The sequence below is a fragment of the Macaca thibetana genome, chromosome 1 (genome assembly GCF_024542745.1).
Source record: "Macaca thibetana thibetana isolate TM-01 chromosome 1, ASM2454274v1, whole genome shotgun sequence".
Lineage (NCBI taxonomy): Eukaryota > Metazoa > Chordata > Mammalia > Primates > Cercopithecidae > Macaca > Macaca thibetana.
The window spans coordinates 147,559,898-147,576,894 of NC_065578.1; the positions used below are offsets into that span (position 1 = coordinate 147,559,898).

The window sequence follows — 16,997 nt, forward strand, 5'->3', positions numbered from 1 at the left end:
CGAATAGCTACTTGAAAAAGGAAAAAGAAATCACAACTGGTTTACCTTCTGTTTAGTTACCAATGTATTATAATTTCAAAATTGTTTATGTTACATTTCTTTTTTCTTAAAGTTGTTTGGGAAGACTTAAGCTGTCGACCATGATAGAATAAATGGCACCCGATTATTCTCCACTTCAAAACAGCAATAAGAACAACAAAAAAAAATGATGAAACAATTGTTTTTAGGTATTGGACAACAGGCAGCAGGGGACCTGAGAGATGGAAACACACTGACAAGCCCCCACATTACCCCCGGCTTTCTGCATAAGAGTACTTTCTATCACAGCATAGCAAGGTGAGACCCAAGTGATATGGTTTGGTTCTGTGCCCCACCCAAATCTCATCTTGTAGCTCCCATAATTCCCAGGTGTTGTGAGAGGAACCTCATGGGAAATGACTGAATCATGGGGACGGGTCTTTCCTGTGTCGTTCTTGTGATAGGGAATGGATTGTCTCATAAGATCTGGTTTTAAAAACAGGAGTTTCTCTGCACAAGCTCTCTTTGCCTGCTGCCATCCACGTAAGATGTGACTTGCTCCTCCTTGCCTTCTGCCATGATTGTGAGGCCTCCCCAGCCTGTGGAACTGTAAGTCCAATTAAACCTCTTTCTTTTGTGAATTTCCCAGTCTTGGGTGTCTTTATCAGCAGTGTGAAAATGGACTAATACACCAAATAAAGAGAGATGATTTCCCTGAACTGAGGAGGCGAAGAACTTGAGGCTAGAATTTGTAGGTACAGCACAAGAAGGAAGGGAACCGTGCCACAGTGGGGAAGGGGTGGCATAAAAGTTGCATAAGTGTTTTCCTAAGACCCTGGCTAAGGCCAAACTGCACCTGGGCAGGGCAAGAATCTCCAAGGAAAGAAAGGCTGCTGGCCAGGCGCAGTGGCTCACACCTGTAATCTCAGCACTTTGGGAGGCCGAGGCAGGCGGATTACGAGGTCAAGAGATCGAGACCATCCAGTCAACATGGTGAAACCTGCCTCTACTAAAAATACAGAAATTAGCTGGGTGTGGTGGCACACGCCTGTAGTCTCAGCTACTTGGGAGGGAGGCTGAGACAGGAGAATCCCTTCAACCTGGGAGGCGGAGGTTGCAGTAAGCCAAGATCGCGCCACTGCACTCCAGCCTGGCAACAGAGCAAGACTCTGAGAAAAAAGAAAAAAAAAAGAAGAGGGAAGAAAGAAAAGAAAAGAAAACAAAAAAGAAAAGAAAAGAAAAGAAAAGAAAAAAGAAAAGAAAAGAAGGCAGGCAGGCAGCTTTAGGACTAAGAGGTAACTGGAGATATCAGATACCAGAGATCATATATGTGGGTAGATCGAGTAGTTCCAAATCAATACAAGTAGAGAGTTCTTGCTGAGCCCCTCAGGCATTCAGTTAAATAAGATTCCAGAAAAGCAACATCTTAAAAATAAGGACTACACCCTTGAAAAGGAGCCCTGCCCTAAAATTAAAAATAAAGCTAGAAGAGGCTACCTACCCCTAACAAAGTACTGAAACAAGCCTAACAGGTTCAAGATCCTTCAGTAATTTAATTGCCTGCCAGAACAAAGCTCACAACTTTTAAAGGAAGGCAACATGATTCATAACCCTACAAAATGTATCACACACACGTGTACAGCACATAATCAAAACTCTCTAGACATGTGAAACAGGAAAATGTGACCCAAAATAAAAACATGATAACCAGATATTGATATTAGCAGACAAAAACTTTAATGAATTAAACATCTATTATAAATACTAAAAAGTGAACATAATGAACAAAAAGAAATCTTAGCAGAAGAAACAAACTAGAAAATGGAATCAAAAAATAATGCTAGAGCGAAAAAGTCCAACATTTCAAATGAAAATTCACTAGATGAACTTAACTGCAGATTGAATACTGCAGAAATATAAAAGACATTAAAGATAGATCAATAAAAGATACCTAAACTGAAGAACGGAGAAGAAAAAAATGAAATAAAAAATCAGGGCTCCCACAACCTCAGGTTAATAAAGTGATCTAGAAAGCTCAAAAGGAGGAAGAGGGAGGGAGCAAGGGAGAGATGGAGAAAAGGGGAAGGAGGACAGGTACAGGCCTCCCTCAACTGTGTCAACCAAAAATGTCTCCAGACATTTCCAAATGTCCCTTGGTGGATAAGATTTCCTTTGTTGTGAAACATAAATCTAGAATATGTAAAAAAAATTTACAAATAAGTAACAGGATGACAACCTCATCAAAAAGGGGGCAAATGATTTAGAGACACTTCTCAAAATATACAAATGGTCATTAAGTACAGGAAAAGATGCTCAGTATTATTAATTATCAGAAAAATGCAGTTAAAGCCACAATTAAAAGCACTGAACCATTAAAATCCACAGTAATGGCTCAAATTAAAAAGACCGACAATACTAAGTGTTGATTAGCATGTGGAGCAGCTGCAACTCTCACACACTGCAAGTAAAAATGTAAAAAGGTACTTTTGGAAAACAGTTTGGCAGTTTTTTGTAACCTTAAACATTGACTTTCCACATGACTAAGAAATTCCACTCCTATATATTTGCCTTAAGAAAGGATATTTCCACAGAAAGACTTCTACTTGAATGTTAACTGCAGCTTTATTCGTAATATCTCCAAATTGGAAATAAGCCAAGTGTCTATCAACAGGTGAATGGATAAACAAATCTGCCATATTATTTCAATGGAATACTACTCAGCAATAAAAAGGAACAGACAATTGATACATGCAACAACATGGATGAATTTCAAAAGCATTAAGTTTAATAAAAAGCCAGGCACAAAAGAATACATACTATATAATTCTACTCCTGAAATTCTAGGTAAAGGAAATCTAATCTATGGTGACAAAAAGCCTAAACTGCATAAACAATGCAGCTTATGTTGAACACTTTCTTTCCTTCTGGGAATCTGGAATCTCGGTACATACTAGGCAAAGGATGCTGACATAACTGGCCTCCGGTAATGATCTGGAAAACTAAGTTTCTAGTAAGTTTCCCTGACAGATATTTCACAAGTATTGTCACAATTTGTTGTTGTAGGAATTAAGCACATCCTGAGAGACTCCACTAGAAGAGAACTCTTAGAAGCTTGCTCCTGGTTTCCTTCAGACTTTGACCCATGTGTCTTTTGTTGTTGTTGATTCTGCTTTGTATGCTTTCATTGTAATAAATCATAGCTCTAAGAACCTCTATACGCTGAGTCCTGTGAGTCCTCCTAGCAAATCACTGAATCCAGGAGTGGTCTTACGACTCTTAACACAGATATAAAATTCTGCAGTTCAGTTAAGGGGTCCAGATTAGATATATAAACCTGCAAGCCATCAGCATATAGAAAGCATTCACAAAGGCTTTAAGATCACGAACAGAATAAATACAAAAGATGGAGTCCAAGGACTGGGCCCTGAGGTATGCCAATATTGTGTGGTCAGGCAAATAAGGAAGAACTATCAAAAGCTAAGAAGAAACACAGAACTAGGATGAAAATCAGTACAACAAGGTGTCCTGGAAGGCAAAAGAAGAAAGTCTTCAAAGGCAAAGGCGTAATTAAGCAATATAAAACACACCAGATGACAGTTCTAGTAAGAGAAAGACTAGAATTTGATCATGGGATTTAGCAGAACAGAGATCATGGGTAACACTATCAATAGTTTTATGGATTGGTTGAGGGGAAAAGCACAATCAGAGCAAGTCTGAGAGAGAGGATGACATGGAAACAGTAAGATGAGATAACTACTCTCTCTCTACTGGTGCCTTGATACTGGCCTGCTCACAGCCTTTAGAACTGTGACAAATAGATTTATAGAATAGATCTATAAGCCACCAAGAATATGTTTTTGTTACAGCAGCCCAAATGGATTAAGGCCCACTAGCTTTAAGAGAAGCAAAAAAAAAAAAAAAAAAGGAGGAAATTAGAAGAGAATGTAGGGTAGTCTTTGTTATTGCTTTTAAGGCTGAATTACTGCACGAATGTATGCTGATGAAAATGATGCCACAGAGTGGGAAATTTTTATTGATTTAGGAGAGAGGGGGAATTGCAATGTACTCGAGGAGTGAGGGAAAATAGCATCTAGTAGATAACTGGAGAAACTGGCCCTAGGTAAGAGCAGAGAAAATTTAATCACAGTAACAACAGAAACAATGGAGAATATCAGAACTGATACACAGAGATGGGCACATGTGACGATAACAACTTAGGGAAAATTTCTCCTGGCTTTCTCTATCCTCTCAATGAGAATGACAGAGGTGTTGTAAGTTCATGGAGAAAGAAAAAAGTATGAAGTATCACCCAGGAGAGTAACAGAGAGAACCAAAAAGGATTATACAGTAGGATTGCTGGGTAGCTTTAAAGGCCCACTTGAGATAGAGGTCAGGAATTGAGACAGCATTGGTGTGTGTGTGCATGTGTGGACATGTGCACGCGCATTTCTTTTTCCCAGCCATAATCAGCCATAGAGATGGAGAGACCCAAGAAACTCGAGGCTCTATGCTAAAGAGTGATTATAAGGACAGACTCCACATCTGACAAAAAGGGGAAGTGACCAATGAAGAGAATCCAGTGGGGTTGAAAAATTCAATCAGGGAACTGGAGCTAATAACTTCAAAGGAATGAAGGATAGTAACCCAGAGGGCAGGTGAAGGCTATGTTAAGTCTAGAAGGCATGAATCCAAAACCAGATGGGAGAGAAGGAAGGTTGGGAAAGAAGGAAAGGACAATGGTCTAGAACAGCGGTTTTCAAAGTGTGGTCTGGGAAACATGGTTACCTAAGACCCTTACCAGAAGTCTGAGAGGAAAAGACTATTTTCATGGTAACATGAAAAAAAATTTGCCTTTAAAAAATTTTTATTCTCTAAGAGTATACAGAGGAGTTTTCCAGAGGCTACATGACACGTGATGAGGTCACGATTAAGACAGCTAATAGAATCTGCATATATATTTTTATTTTTTCTATAATTATCTCTAGTGGTGGGCTTACAGTATAACTAAACTTCCCAAGATTAACGTAGTTTGTTCTAAATACTTCTAGTGTGCTCTTATTAGCTATCTTCAGTTTACATCTGCTACGATCTCTGCAACCTCATTATTGTCCAATAAATTATTTTGAAATCCAAGTTTTCGTGCACCTACAAAGTAGTACAAGAAATAAGTAAATACCGCTATGTTGTTCTGCAATATTAGTATTAAAGATGTTTTGAAAGTTTTCTAAATTTTTATATTTTACCAAAAACTATTAAAAATTTTTTGTTCCACAATTTTTAAAAATATATTCTTGGCCGGGCGCGGTGGCTCAAGCCTGTAATCCCAGCACTTTGGGAGGCCGAGATGGGCGGATCACGAGGTCAGGAGATCGAGACCATCCTGGCTAACACGGTGAAACCCCGTCTCTACTAAGAAATACAAAAAATAGCCGGGCGAGGTGGCAGCGCCTGTAGTCCCAGCTACTCGGGAGGCTGAGGCCGGAGAATGGCGTGAACCCAGGAGGCGGAGCTTGCAGTGAGCTGAGATCCGGCCACTGCACTCCAGCCTGGGCTACAGAGCGAGACTCCTTCTCAAAAAAAAAAATAAATAAAAAAAAAATAAAAATATATTCTTACATGTAGTGATGGATCACTGGCTTTAAAAAGGAAAATTAGAACACTGGCCTGCTCAATCCATAGGTGCACCACCTAAGTCTAAAGATGCTGACAAAGAAAAATCAGAATTCTTTGACTCATAAAAGGAAAGACTCAAACAATTGAGCAAAACTATAATTTTTCTTTTTTTTTTTTTTGAGACCGAGTGCCATTCTGTCACCCAGGCTGGAGTGCAATGGTGTGATCTTGGCTCACTGCAACCTCCGCCTCCTGGATTCCAGCGATTCTCCTGCCTCAGCCTTCTGAGTAGCTGGGATTACAGGTGCATGGCACCACGCCCGGCTAATTTTTGTATTTTTAGTAAAGATGGGGTTTCACCATGTTGGTCAGGCTGGTCTCGAACTCCTGACCTCGTGATCCACCCCCCCTCAGCCTCCCAAAGTGCTGGGATTACAGGCATCAGCTGCCATGCCCAGCCAATAAAAATTTTAAAATAACAAAAACTATTTTTCCCTCAAACTTTATAGATATTAGCAATTTAACGTTATTGTGCTTTACGTAGCAAAACACTTTTGAATAGTATCATGTCAGTTGTAGATTCACTGAGACTGAATACTCAAGAGTTTAAAGAAAAACAAATTGGCCAGGCACAGTGACTCACGCCTGTAATCCCAGCACTTTGGAAAGCCAAGGTAGGAGGATCACTAAAGCTTAAGAATTCGAGACCTGGGCAACATAATGAGACCCCATTTACACAATGATTAAAAAATAATAGCCAGGCGTGGTGGTGTCTGCCTATAGTTCTAGCTACTAAGGAGACTGAGGTGTGAGGACTGCTTCAGTGTTTGAGTCCAGGAGGTTGAGGCTGCAGTGAGCTAGGATCACTTCACTGCACTCCAGCCTGTGTAACAGAACAAGACCCTATCTCAGAAAAAAAAAGGAAAGAAAAGAAGAAAAGGAAATTAAGTATTTTAAATAAAGATGTAAAAAAACTCATTTAATCCAGAAATTGTTTGGTATAGACCTTCAAACTAGAAATGAAAAAGCTAATGAAGGATCTCAAAGGTAAGTTAAGACATCACAGTGGCTAGAGAAATATACTCAATTGCTAAGAGACTAATAAAGCCTTGCACAGATGACAACGCTGAATGCCTGCTAGATGAAAAGTCCATGAAGAAATAACATGTTAACTTTTCAATAATACAGTAACTCTTCAATCTAAAAATCTGGCAGAGAGTCAATCTCTTGTCTGTAGAATTGTATTTTTGTCTTGCAAACAGATGAACATATAGATGTGGCTAGACCTGAGATTTTACTCGTATCCAGCTGGTATTAGCTGCACCAGGTGTTTTACTTGTATCCATCTGGTATTAGCTTCAACTGATCATTAAAAATCCTTTATGTGAATGCACAGCTACAAACACAGGAAGTGCTGAAATAGTCAAAGTGGGTATTTCATGGCTTATTCGAGAACATCTTTGTTGATATTTACACCGATGATGCAAAGCAATGTTTGGTAAAAACAGCAGGTACCTTACTTAGCACAAACCAGGACAGTGGCACTAAACTTTACTAGTGACCACTGCATTCTTCTCTGCCATTGGCTTTCAAGAATACAAAAGGCCAAATCTAAGATTTAAAGATTAAAGATTAAAGATTTGGCCTTTTATGTTCTTGAAAGTCTGTGGCAGAGAATGTAATGGTCACTAGTAACTAAAGAATGTCCTTGATGAAGCAGTAAAAATGTGTATTGACTAAAACTTAATTTCAACTATATATCTTAATATTCTGTATGACTAAGTGCTATGGCTATGTCAAGGAAAAAGCACCTTCACAATTGCTGGAGCAAAGAGCTACACACGCTGCTCTGTTCATTAAGTACCATTTTAATTTGAGATGACTATGGTTATTCAGAGTTGGGTGGTTGGCAGAATTATCTTCAAAAAATAAACAAAGTAAGCCTGTTATTTAAAGGAAAACAACTGATGTTATTTGTTGCCAATGATAAAAACTCAACGTTTCAAGTGAAAATCTGCAGTTTGGAAAACTTTTATCTGCCACAGTGAGTGTGACAACTCCCTAACACGTAGTCAGCAGGGACACTAATGAATACAATTTTTTTCATATTATACAATGAAAGGTATCAACATTTGGAAGATCTACATAACTCAGCAAACCAACAATTTCCAAATGCCCAACACATTATAAAATCATGTATGGTAAAAGATTCACTCAAAGTACAAAATAGTCTGATGGATTTTAATTTAACAAAATATGAAAAGTTCACTGATATGATTTCAGAGTTTTAATAATCAAAGAAGACTATGCACAATTTTCTGAAAAGACTAAAAAAAAGTTTTTTCCAACTACATATCTGTGTAAGCTCAAGTTTTCTTCATATACTTCAATCAAAACAATGTATCACAGCAGATTGAATGCAGAAATAGATATCACAATTAAAAAAGAGATTTACAAAACTGTAAACCCATGCCATTCTTCTTACACATTTTTGGAAAATGTGGTTATTTCTCATTAAAAAAGTTACTTAAGTTATGCAATGGATTATTATAGCTATACTAACATTTGTAAAAATTTCCATTTTAATTTCTAATATAGTAAATACTGACAGAAAATAACCTACACAAAGGCCGGGCACAGTGGCTCATGCCTGTAATTCCAGCACTTTGGGAGGCCGAGGTGGGTGGATCACAAGGTCAGGAGATCAAGACCATCCTGGCTAACACGGTGAAACCCTGTCTCTACTAAAAACACAAAAAAATTAGCTGGGCGTGGTGGTGCGTGTCTGTAGTCCCAGCTACTCAGGAGGCTGAGACACGAGAATTGCCTGAACCCAGGAGGCAGAGGTTGCAGTGAGGTGAGATCATGCCATTGCACTACAGCCTGGGCAGCAGAGCGAGACTCAGTCTCAAAAGAAAAAAAAAAAAGTAAAAAAAAAAAAGAAAATAACCCATACAAACAAAGACCTGGTACTGAGTAACTTTTTAAGATTAAGGGGTTCTGAAACCAAAGTCTTGGAATGTCTGGTCTAGAAGCAACAACAATGAGGAGCAAGAAAGTAACTTACCCCACATTCAGGTTCAGTGGTTTGAGAGGGGTGGAGAGAAAACAGCGAAAACAGCCACCACTAAGTGGGATTCAGGAAAAGCAATATTCTCATAGAGCAGCCAGGTTTCACTTAAAGTGGTGAAAAGATGCTCCCCGTGTCTTTTCTAAAACATCATTTTTCCTTCATTATCAGATCTTTCCTCCCACAGTAAATACTGTGGCAGCTCTAGCTAAGTGATAGTCCAGGTTAATTTCCATATTCAGTGCCAATCTCTTTTATAAACTTCAAAATATTAATATCATCAAATTACAACATAAACAAGATTCTTCCTACCAATTTCACTTCCACTTCCCCCATCTTGAACACTCCACAAGATGATGCTACTCTCTGAGGCAACAGCAACCATTTTGTCTTTGTCTCCATGTGGCCCTCCAACCACCTTTGCATTTAAAGCTACTCGTTCGATAGTCCAATCCAAATATGGGCTCGTAAACACTTGCTGCCATCCTGAAGATTCTTTGATTCTGTTAAGGAAGAACAGGCACATAAGGTAGACTCGGCAGCAATTAAGCAAACAGAATACACATCAATGCACCAAAAACAAAAAACAATGACAAAAAACAAAACAAAAAACAAAAAAACACTAACTAGTTACCCACCCACCTTCCTATAACAAATAAAATTTTGTTGATATATATCGCCTATGAAGCCACAATATTATCCTTGGGGTATTTTATACCTGCATACATAGGACATATAATGACTTGAAAGAGACTACAGTTCTATATTTCTCCAAAGAATAATTTAGTAAGTCTTCCAAATTTTAAAAAATTTCAAAAACTTTAAAAAAAGATGGTTTTATCTTTCATGTTTCTCTACACATACACATACATACACACACAAATGCACACACACACAAATGATACTGTCATCTTCTGTGAGTACGAACAATCAGCAAAAATCTGAATTTCAGAATTATTATACCTTTCAGTTATTAATCAGCTTCTCAGTGTTTATTAACTGAAACAACACACACTGAATCTCTTGCTTTTTGTACTTCAGATGGACAGTCTATCCAGAAACACTAAGATAAGTGAGTGTATCACATGCATTCCAATACCTTAGCACTATTATATAAAAAACGAGAGGGTGCAGAATATCTTCTGAAGACTAGTTTTTAAAGGTCTAAATGCAAAACTGTATGAACTATTGATTACCCAAATGTCAAAGTTAGTGTATTCTTTAATACCTAATTTCTCTAATAAATATTCCTGTCAGTTTTTAATAATTTTTTCTGCCCTATATGAATTTAGGTTTTAAAGACATGTTTTCTATGTGATTATATGTATAGCAGCCTTCATACATTTAGTGCTTTAGCAGTTACGTAATCATAATAATGAATGAGTTGAACTATGAAGTATCTATTTTTAAACTAAACAAATGATGCAAATATAACTATAAAGTTTCCCTTTTGTCTTACCAAAGAGAATAAATAGAAGATGAAAGAAAAGAAGTGTTCTTTTGCAAACTACCTGACATTCACTGCAAAAAGCAAACTTAGGTATTCATAAATGATAGTCACCTAAGGGCCTAAATGAAAACACATCAACTTCATTTTCCCTTAAATATGTATGCCAAGTAATACAACTATAATTCATAAGAATATACAATTGAGTCTATTAATTTGAAGAATTAATGATTTCCTTAAACTTCAAAGCAACAGAGAAAAATGTATCAATTTTTCCTAAGCATTGTATAATTTGTAACCACCCTCTTCAGCCACCAGATGGGATTCATTTGTTAAGATAAACAAATGAAAATACTTAAATAACCTAATAAACACTAAAATTTGCTGACATTCTCTTATCCCTTTACTTTCTTAATGAACTTGCTTTCACTTTACTCTAAGGAATCACCCCAAATTCTTTCTTGTGAGAGATCCAAGAACCCTTTTTTGGGGTCTGGATGAGAACCCTTTCCAGTAACATCTTCCTGGGAAACTATGAAATGAGAGTGGAGAGACCCCTGACCCAAAGGAAATAGACTGCAGCACCAATTAGCTGAAACTTTGGAGTCAAGAACACTTTTCTTTTGAGATTCTGCAGCTTTTAACAATTGAGTAAAGTATACTCTTATAAACAAAATTTGGAGCATATTTCTTTCTCTCTACCTGATTTCTCCAGAATTTGGAAACTATTTGTGAGTATTCTTAACTTATGGCAATATATAACTGCAATAAGAGTCTGTTTTCTTTTGTAACAGGAGACAATTGGAGAAACTGGTTATTTTACCAAGGCTTTGACTGGAATACCATGCTTTCAGATATGGACTTGTTTAAGGAACCAAATTTGACTTAGAGAGCTGATAAAAGCCCCTTGGGAAAACTGGCCACATATCTTGTCTACATGGTCCTTGTACAAGGTTCCTGACCTGTCTGGGATAAGTAAAGAAAGTCACTTTCTGACAGGCCCAGAAGCCCCAAGTTATCATGAAACCTCAAGAGGAAAGAAACTTATCCGACTCATACAGGTGTTTGCGGGCAATGATAAATCCACGGCAAGGCTCAAGGCTTTAAGAAGTCTAATTTGAGATTCTTTATGGATCAAAGTTTCATCAAAGTCAATTTAAAAAGAGCCTATATAGGAACTAATCATTCTTGCTGCACTTTATACAAATAATCAGGCCAAGTATAATAAGACTAAAGCTTATCTTGCAAACAAATCAGTCCTACCATGATTTGTCTTTAGTAAAAATGAAAGACTGAAGAGAGGAAAATTGTTTCAAAAATTATGGTATACCTTTTATTAGATTTGTCTCATCAGTAGTTTTTGAGTTTTTTCTGCAATTTGGACTCACCCTGCTTATTCTTGTGGACCAAGCAGTGATCTGTGGCTGCTGTTCAGAAGAAACAAGAGGCACGCGTAACACAAAAATCTGGATCAGTATTCTAATTGTGGGCATGTATTGGAATTGGCTAGCATATCAGCTTGGTTCCAAGTCCGTATCAGCTTGGTTGCAACAATTTCCCAGTTCATGAAAAGCCTTCTTTTATTTAGTTTACTTGGGATAATTTTACTTATTTTGCCTTGTTACTGTAGAATATATTGCTGTTGTTCTCTTTGTGTAGGAATGAAAGATAAGCTTACTCAGTGCTTTCTTAACTTGAACACTTATTAATTTTCCAGTCATCACTTTTTGTCAGAAATCAGAGTTCTCACTATACTGACAGTTTCTGACTGAGCATTCCTCTACTGTGAATGCAGAAGACCCTAATAGGCAGAAATATCATCATCCCTATTCAGACTGCAGAAGTTACAGAAGATGAATCTCTTCCCTCTGCAACCCTTAGGATTAACAGTACCCTTGTAAAAGGGAAGGGGAAAATATGTCAGAGGCGTTCAAACCAGAGTTGAATAGAGACTGGGTAAAATAAGGCTGAGACCTGCTGGGCTGCATTGCCAGGAGGTTAGCATTCTTAGTCACAGAGTAACAAAGGAGGTTAGCACAAGGTACAGGTCACAAAGATCCTGCTGACAAAACAGGATGGACTAAAGAAGCCAGCCAAAACTGAAACGAAGATGGCAACAAAAGTGACCTCTGGTCGTCCTCACTGCTCATTATACGCTAATTATAATGCATTATAATGCTAAAAGACACTCCCACCAGTCCCATGATAGTTTACAAATGACATCTAGTGTCTGGAAGTTATCCTATATGGTCTAAAAAGGGGAGGAACATTCAGTTCTGGGAATTGCCTGCTCCTTTCAGAAACACTCATGAATAATCCACCCCTTATTTAGTATATAATCAAGAAATAACTGTAAGTATACTCAGTCAAGCAGCCCTCAGGGCCGCTCTGGCTCTGGAGTAGCCATTCTTTCATTCCTTTACTTTAATAAACTTGGATTCACTTAAAAAAAAAAGAAAAAAAAAAAAACTATATAATCTCATCTTTTACAGAGATATTACTTCTTCTAAGTTGTTTTTCTCTATAGTAATTAGGGTATTACACAATAAAGACATGTCAAAAAAGGGTAAAAGAATCAGGACAGCATATTTAAAAATGACTATAACAACTACAGAATTTAACTCTTAATAAGATATGTGAATTTACTTGTTTTTTAAAAAATTACAAAGAAGGTACATATTTGCTCTATAATTTTCCATACAAGTAATCCATTTAAAATATGTAGAACAAGACCAGGCACAGTGGCTCACGCCTGGAATCCCAGCACTTTGGAAGGCTGAGGCGGGCGGATCACCTGAGATCAGGAGTTTGAGAATAGTCTGGCCAACATGGTATATTCACTCAACATAGTAGAGAGTGAAACCCCATCTCTACTAAAAATACAAAAGTTGGCCAGGTGTGGTGGTACACACCTGTAGTCCTAGCTACTCAGGAGGCTAAAGTGGGAGAACTGCTTGAACCCAGGAGGCAGACGTTGCAGTGACCTGAGATCATGCCACTGCACTCCAGCCTGGATGACAGGGCGAGACTCTGTCTCAAAATCTCAAAAACAAAACAAAACAAGTAATAATAATAAATAAAATAAATAAAACAAAATATATAAGAATATGCTCGGCTGGGCACGGTGGCTCAAGCCTGTAATCCCAGCACTTTGGGAGGCCGAGGCGGGCGGATCACGAGGTCAGGAGATCGAGACCATCCTGGCTGACACGGTGAAACCCCGTCTCTACTGAAAAATACAAAAAACTAGCCGGGCAAGGTGGCGGGCGCCTGTGGTCCCAGCTACTCGGGAGGCTGAGGCAGGAGAATGGTGTGAGCCCGGGAGGCGGAGCTTGCAGTGAGCTGAGATCTGGCCACTGCACTCCAGCCTGGGCAGCAGAGCGAGACTCCATCTCAAAAAAAAAAAAAAAAAAAAAAAAAAAAAGAAAGAAAGAATATGCTCTGCTATTTCACCTCTCCATCATCTTACCACTGCCTAGTAAACCAACCCTCTGAAGTTAAGACAGCTATGCGAAGAATGTGGTTATGTCTAGTTATTTCTTACGTGAAGACCTCAATAAAATACAATAAAGAGGACATGCCCTGTGAAATTTTGAAACTTACTATGAACATACATCACCTCAAATTGTATGAGAATAGACATATTTCATAAGGACATGAGAGAACTGAAAAACAGATCCAAGTATATACACACACATAAAGCAAGATAAAATGGGCTATCAGATTCATGGACAAAGAATGATTTACGTAATAAATTGTCAGAACATAATTACCTACCCACTGAGAAGAAAATAAAATAAATCCTTAAATCTCACACCACATACAAAAAAGTAAACTCCACAAGGATTAAAGATCTAAAATGGAATATACGCCCCAAGGGGGCAGCAATTCACACTACTCTTCGTTAATAGAAGTAACACTGTCATAAACTCAGCAAGAAAAAGAGACATAAACATAAAGCCTAACCATGTAGAAAATTAGTGAAGCTAGGAGAACATCATACAGGTCTTCACGTACTACTCTGTTTTTAAAGATTTTGTAACTTATTGATATAAAAACTTGAGGAAAAACAACTTGTAGAAAAGATTACACTTTTAAACAATTTAAATATTTTTCTTTCTTTTGAAATCTTTTTTTGCCATTGTGCTGAATGATTTAACTATATGTGAGGAAATCCAAATATGTCCTCAATTTTCTTCCTTCATCACTTTGCATGAGTATATTGCTTTGAAATGTCAGACACTTGGTGAAAGCAAAGAAAGATCGTGATCAATGCAAACACAAAGACTGGAAAATGTAATAGCATCATCCTGCTTACAATTATTACCCAGTGAGTTAAATTGTGCGTCATAATGTGGTGTTTCTGGAAAAGAGCAATCTTCAGTATTGTGTACAATGACAAAAAGAAAGTTATGCTGTTACACTTCGATCACTTATCATTTCACAATCCTTCTGGAATTCGTTATCGACAAAAATACGTACATAATACGTAAACAAGAGTCTACAAGTCATCCCAATTCAAATACATAAGATGATAAATTCAAAACAATGCTTCCTAAAAAAAATACCTTTACCAAATTAGCTTTGCCTCATACAAAACCATCCCCAAAAAAATTATGCAAAAAAATTTCCATGCTATTTCATAATTAAAATTACAAATCCACAAAACACTCTTTCTTAAAAAAAGTTTATTTACTTATTTATTGAGATGGAGTCTTGATCTGTTGCCCAGGTTGTATTACAACGGTGAGATCTCAGCTCACTGCAACCCCCACCTCCTGGGTTCAAGTGATTCTCCTGCCTCAGCCTCCCGAGTAGATGGGATTACAGGCATGTATCACCACACCTGGCTAATTTTTGTATTTTCAGTAGATATGGGGTTTCACCATGTTGGTCAGGCTGATCTTTAACTCCACCCACCTCGGCCTCCCAAAGTGCTGGGATTACAGGCGTGACCCACCGCGCCCCGCCAAAACACTCTTAAAACATAAAGTCTGCACTTAATCATTACTACAAGGAAAATATAAACCTGAGATTACTGATGTAAACAGCACTACCAGACATGCCAAACCTTTCATAAATTCAGATTAAAAAAAAATACATCTGGGATTCTTTAAACTATATCTGTAAAGTTTAGAAGACATTTTAGATATTTTTCAACTTATCGTGACTATTTTTTCTTAACTGAACTCAACAGGGATAAACAAATAGTTTATATATCTTTGATTTTTCTGCAATTAAATGAAATTATAATCTAAGCTAGTATATTCCAACCACTTTTGTGCTTCTACACCATTCTCCGTCATCAACATTTCTCAATGAATACAGTGATTTTGAACTAAGAGTCCCAACCAAAAAAAAAAAATTAACCCGTCTACACTATTCTTCATTGCTTCTCAGGCTCTGAGAATGTAAGCGTTAGTAAAACCAAACTACTTCTTTGTAAGTTTCACATATTAGATATTAAACTATACCACTTGTGCAACAACTGCCCTGCTTTACTACCTCACTTCCCAAAATGTGGTAATTATGACCAATGTACTCTCCCTTGCTACAGAATACAAAACACTGAATCATTAGAGATAGACCATCAGGGAGCTCACATGAATAATCCTGTCTAACGTCATTATATACTACAGTCTCAGAAGCTAGGTATAAGCAACAAATAATACATCAAGATATCTCAGTTTCATGACAGTCCACACTTGTCTGCGAAATGTTTACAACACAAAAAGGCTACCAGAAATATTTACCAAATTAGCTGCAAAAATAAAAGTAAACTAAATCTTAATCAGATGACACAGACACGAGTAAAATATGCAGGGAAAAAACCTGATGACTAAAAAAAGATAGCTTTTCAATCTAAAAATATAAAATCACAATTAATTTTAAAACTACCACCTCTAAAAGCAAAGCATTGTTAATTATACATTACCTGTAACACACAGCAAAATGGGCATATGCAGCTACAATCCAGTTGTGATGGCCAGCTACTATTAGCACCTTTCGTGGATCCACAGGAAATCCTGTTGATTTTGGAAAAAGAAATATTTTACATTCTAAACTGGGGGTTGGAAAATTACAGCTCCCAGGCCAATTTCAGCTTTCTGCCTGTTTTGGTTAATAGTTTTGTTAGAACTCAGCCATGCTTACTTGTTTACATATTGTCCATTATGTGCTCACGCTATAATGGCAAAGTTGAGTAGATCTGACAGAGAACGTGTGGCCCACAAAGCCTAAAATATTTAATTTCTGGCTCTTACCAGATAAATTTTGTCAATGCTGTTCTAAAGATTCAGAAAAGACAAAAGATTACATAGTATTTTAAATAAAAATTAAGTGTTAAATGAGACCTTTCTAAGATATAAATGATAAATCTGGATAAAAAAGGAGATGAGGCAAAAATCTTTAAAAGTAATTACTCAATATCACCTAGAACCAAAAACGTACATATTTTTCTTTTTCAATTTCAGTAATCTTTGTTTACCTAGCCTAACAGTTTCTTCTCCCGTTCCAGAGAGAACAGGCTGTGTACCATTTCCCCGGGCTTCACCTTCTGTAGAATTAAGTCCATTCCTAGAATCAGCAGATCTGACTGTGTTGTTTATTTTACGACTGGGAATCCCTACAAAAAGAAGAAGAAAACAAATACATTCCTGAGTTCACCTTTCAAAAATTAAAAATATCACATAGTAACAAAGAAACATAAAAATGTGAATTTCATTAAAGCCAAAATAACATCTTCCAATATAGCAAATTATTGCAAATAATTTAATTACAATTAAAAAATAAAATGAAAATGAAAAAAACAAAGAGAAAGACAAAATTCTGTCAACAGATTTCTGCTAC

At 37.2% G+C, this 16,997-nt stretch overlaps 1 protein-coding gene across 3 annotated transcripts in view; it reads right to left on the reverse strand.

The window, feature by feature from the left end:
- KCTD3 (potassium channel tetramerization domain containing 3) overlaps positions 1-16,997 on the reverse strand; it is a 57,310-nt gene that overhangs the window by 28,870 nt on the left and 11,443 nt on the right. For 2 of the 3 annotated variants that reach the window (XM_050780532.1, XM_050780523.1), the window contains exons 7-9: positions 16,636-16,773; positions 16,084-16,174; positions 9,014-9,204 (exon numbers count right to left, since the gene is read on the reverse strand). In XM_050780532.1, the coding sequence (XP_050636489.1) occupies positions 9,014-9,204; positions 16,084-16,174; positions 16,636-16,773 (420 nt within the window). The remainder of the gene's footprint in view (positions 1-9,013; positions 9,205-16,083; positions 16,175-16,635; positions 16,774-16,997) is intronic. The other variant, XM_050780537.1, reaches the window with a different exon arrangement.